The sequence below is a fragment of the Limulus polyphemus genome, unplaced genomic scaffold (genome assembly GCF_000517525.1).
Source record: "Limulus polyphemus unplaced genomic scaffold, Limulus_polyphemus-2.1.2 Scaffold1147, whole genome shotgun sequence".
Lineage (NCBI taxonomy): Eukaryota > Metazoa > Arthropoda > Merostomata > Xiphosura > Limulidae > Limulus > Limulus polyphemus.
This window is the reverse complement of record NW_013666757.1, coordinates 54,748-57,046: the sequence shown is the minus strand read 5'-3', so window position 1 is coordinate 57,046 and position 2,299 is coordinate 54,748. Positions and strand designations below refer to the sequence as shown.

General features: G+C 35.1%; 1 protein-coding gene across 1 annotated transcript; it reads right to left on the bottom strand.

Moving 5' to 3' along the window:
- Positions 1 to 205: 205 nt before the first annotated feature.
- Positions 206 to 2,047, bottom strand: LOC106462341 (innexin inx2-like). The gene has a single exon (XM_013922254.2). It carries the CDS (start codon positions 1,984 to 1,986, stop codon positions 892 to 894), a length of 1,095 nt encoding a protein of 364 aa, XP_013777708.1. The 5' UTR covers positions 1,987 to 2,047; the 3' UTR covers positions 206 to 891.
- Positions 2,048 to 2,299: the final 252 nt, after the last annotated feature.

Genomic DNA, 2,299 nt, shown 5'->3' with positions numbered 1-2,299 from the left:
TTACTTTTCGCGGTGGGTGGTATAAGTAGTTCAGAGTGAAACCAAGAGTACAACTCAATTAACCTTTCTAAAGTCCATGAAATAATTTAAACTGATAGATTAACTTAAACATTTCTCGTCACTGGGGACGGGTACTTTTGCTTGTACATATATATATATATACATATATAAGGACTATAAAGATAATATGAAAATATTTGTAAAGTGCATTGTCTTAACTTACAATTCATAGGAGATAAAATTTTACATTCTTGCTAAAACAACTTTTAAACTAAATATACTTTCGCAGAGTCCAAGAAAGTGTTATTTTTCAAGAGTAAATAAAACCAAAATTAAGAGTAACAAATTGGAGTTCATATGTCATGCTACAGAGTGTATAATTCTTCTCGTGATTCATGGCATGCGCACATTTTACTGACGTCACGACAGTGCAAACTGCAACGTTAAGCGTCTCTTATATGACGTCATTTTAGTTATACTGACTGACTGACAGACGACACACTAATGTATAATGATGCAAGTTACTAAAACAGGTGACCCCTCTAGGCGGCCTTTGGCCCTCTTTTAAGGAAATAAACGTAATATAAAATTTCCACCAAACTAAACTTCTTACATTAAAAACAATCGGCCTAGCATCTTAGCCATGTGTTAGAAGCAGTGACTTATATTATTACTAAAATTACTGTTTAATGAACATTGACTTTAAGCAGGCAAACCAAAGTAAAGTAACTATCAATGAAAACAGTAAAACTTGCTATTATATTTCAAAATATGTTGTACTCCACAACAATATATTTTAGGGCTTTAATTAATTTTATTTTACGCATTATTGGATATTAGTTAGTATGAAGTATCAATAACAAAGTTATTCTGCTAGCATTGAGTAACAAATTAAACCAGTTTACGATTTTCCGTTTTACTGAAGTCTTCGGCCAGATCCGAAATTAACTCATTGAAGTTTGTTTCATCAATGTTTTCCCCTAATAAGCATAACAGAAACCAATCTCCCCTCCCGAAGTTCTGGACCACCGACCATAGGCGGTCTTGATTAACCTGTCGATTCCTCAGAAATAGACTTCTATAACGCATCAAAGGAAACACTATAGTAAAAAAACGGTAAACAAGAGCAAGTCCTGTCAAAAGTGTTACAATGAGGAACCAGAACCATAAAATGGCGTAAATCTTCTCATTAATTATATTAACTGGAAGAACACATAATGTATCATGGCGTTGAACATCTCCTGAGGAACCGTACGTGTGGAACGTGCACTTGGTCATTCTGGGGAACACCTTTAACATGGGATTGTAGTTAGCTGACCAGTCCCAGTCCTTGAACTGGACCACCTGGTGGCCATAGCTTAAAAATTCACCCTGAAGGAACTCGTCCATAAGAAATATTTGAACAAGAACATTTATAAAGTTTAACACTTCCGAAATAACAAAGCTTGTGAAATATAAGACGTGGTTGTCTTTGTTTTCTTTAAAATATTTTACCAACAGTTTTTTATTTTCGTTCCTTTCACCTTCCGGTAAAATTGGAGAGTTTAATCCCAACATGAGGTTCTTGACGCGAGAATTTTCCATGGCCTTCCAGAACCAGTGGGGAACATAAAACATACCTGCCTGCAATAGTAACATAAAACATACCCATTGATAGTACGTATGGTGAATCCGTTTTTCTCCTTCTGTGTACTTGTCTACACCAGGATAAGGTACTTCTTTTCCGACCGTCTTGTTCCATCCTTTCTCAACGCTGAACGTTGAGTGGATCCAACAGTAGGTATCAAGCAGGTCTGTAGGAATGTCTTTCTTAGATATTCCTATACAGTCTATCGGATCTCCCACGTACTGCTTAGCCGTTACTATTATACTGCATGCCAGTAACAAGACAACGCTTGCTTTGTGATGGATGCGACTACCAATATTGTCAATGACAACTTTTTTAGCTTTGATAAAACTCTTAACAAAATTAAATACACTATCCATCTCTAATGTGTGTGGATGTCTTACAAACTAATGACTGGTTAAACTTCTGTCCAACAGTGTGGCTGATTTTTAACGTAATGATTTAGTGTGATTACAACACGTCGACACGATTTCTTGATCACGTTCTTTGGAATGGGGAGGAGCATTGAAAATGATAACGCAAAACGATAATGAAGATAGTACACGTTTAACATTTAAAAATGTTATTCATGTACAGAATTATTCTTAAATAGTCTATAACAAAGTAGTTTTTATATAATGAAATAACATACATCCAAGTCACCTGAAAAACGTTAACATTTTGTATTGTATA

What these genes read in the sequence shown, in the direction of transcription:
- LOC106462341 (XM_013922254.2), bottom strand. Translation starts at nt 1,986, where the DNA reads ATGGATAGTGTATTTAATTTTGTTAAGAGTTTTATCAAAGCTAAAAAA.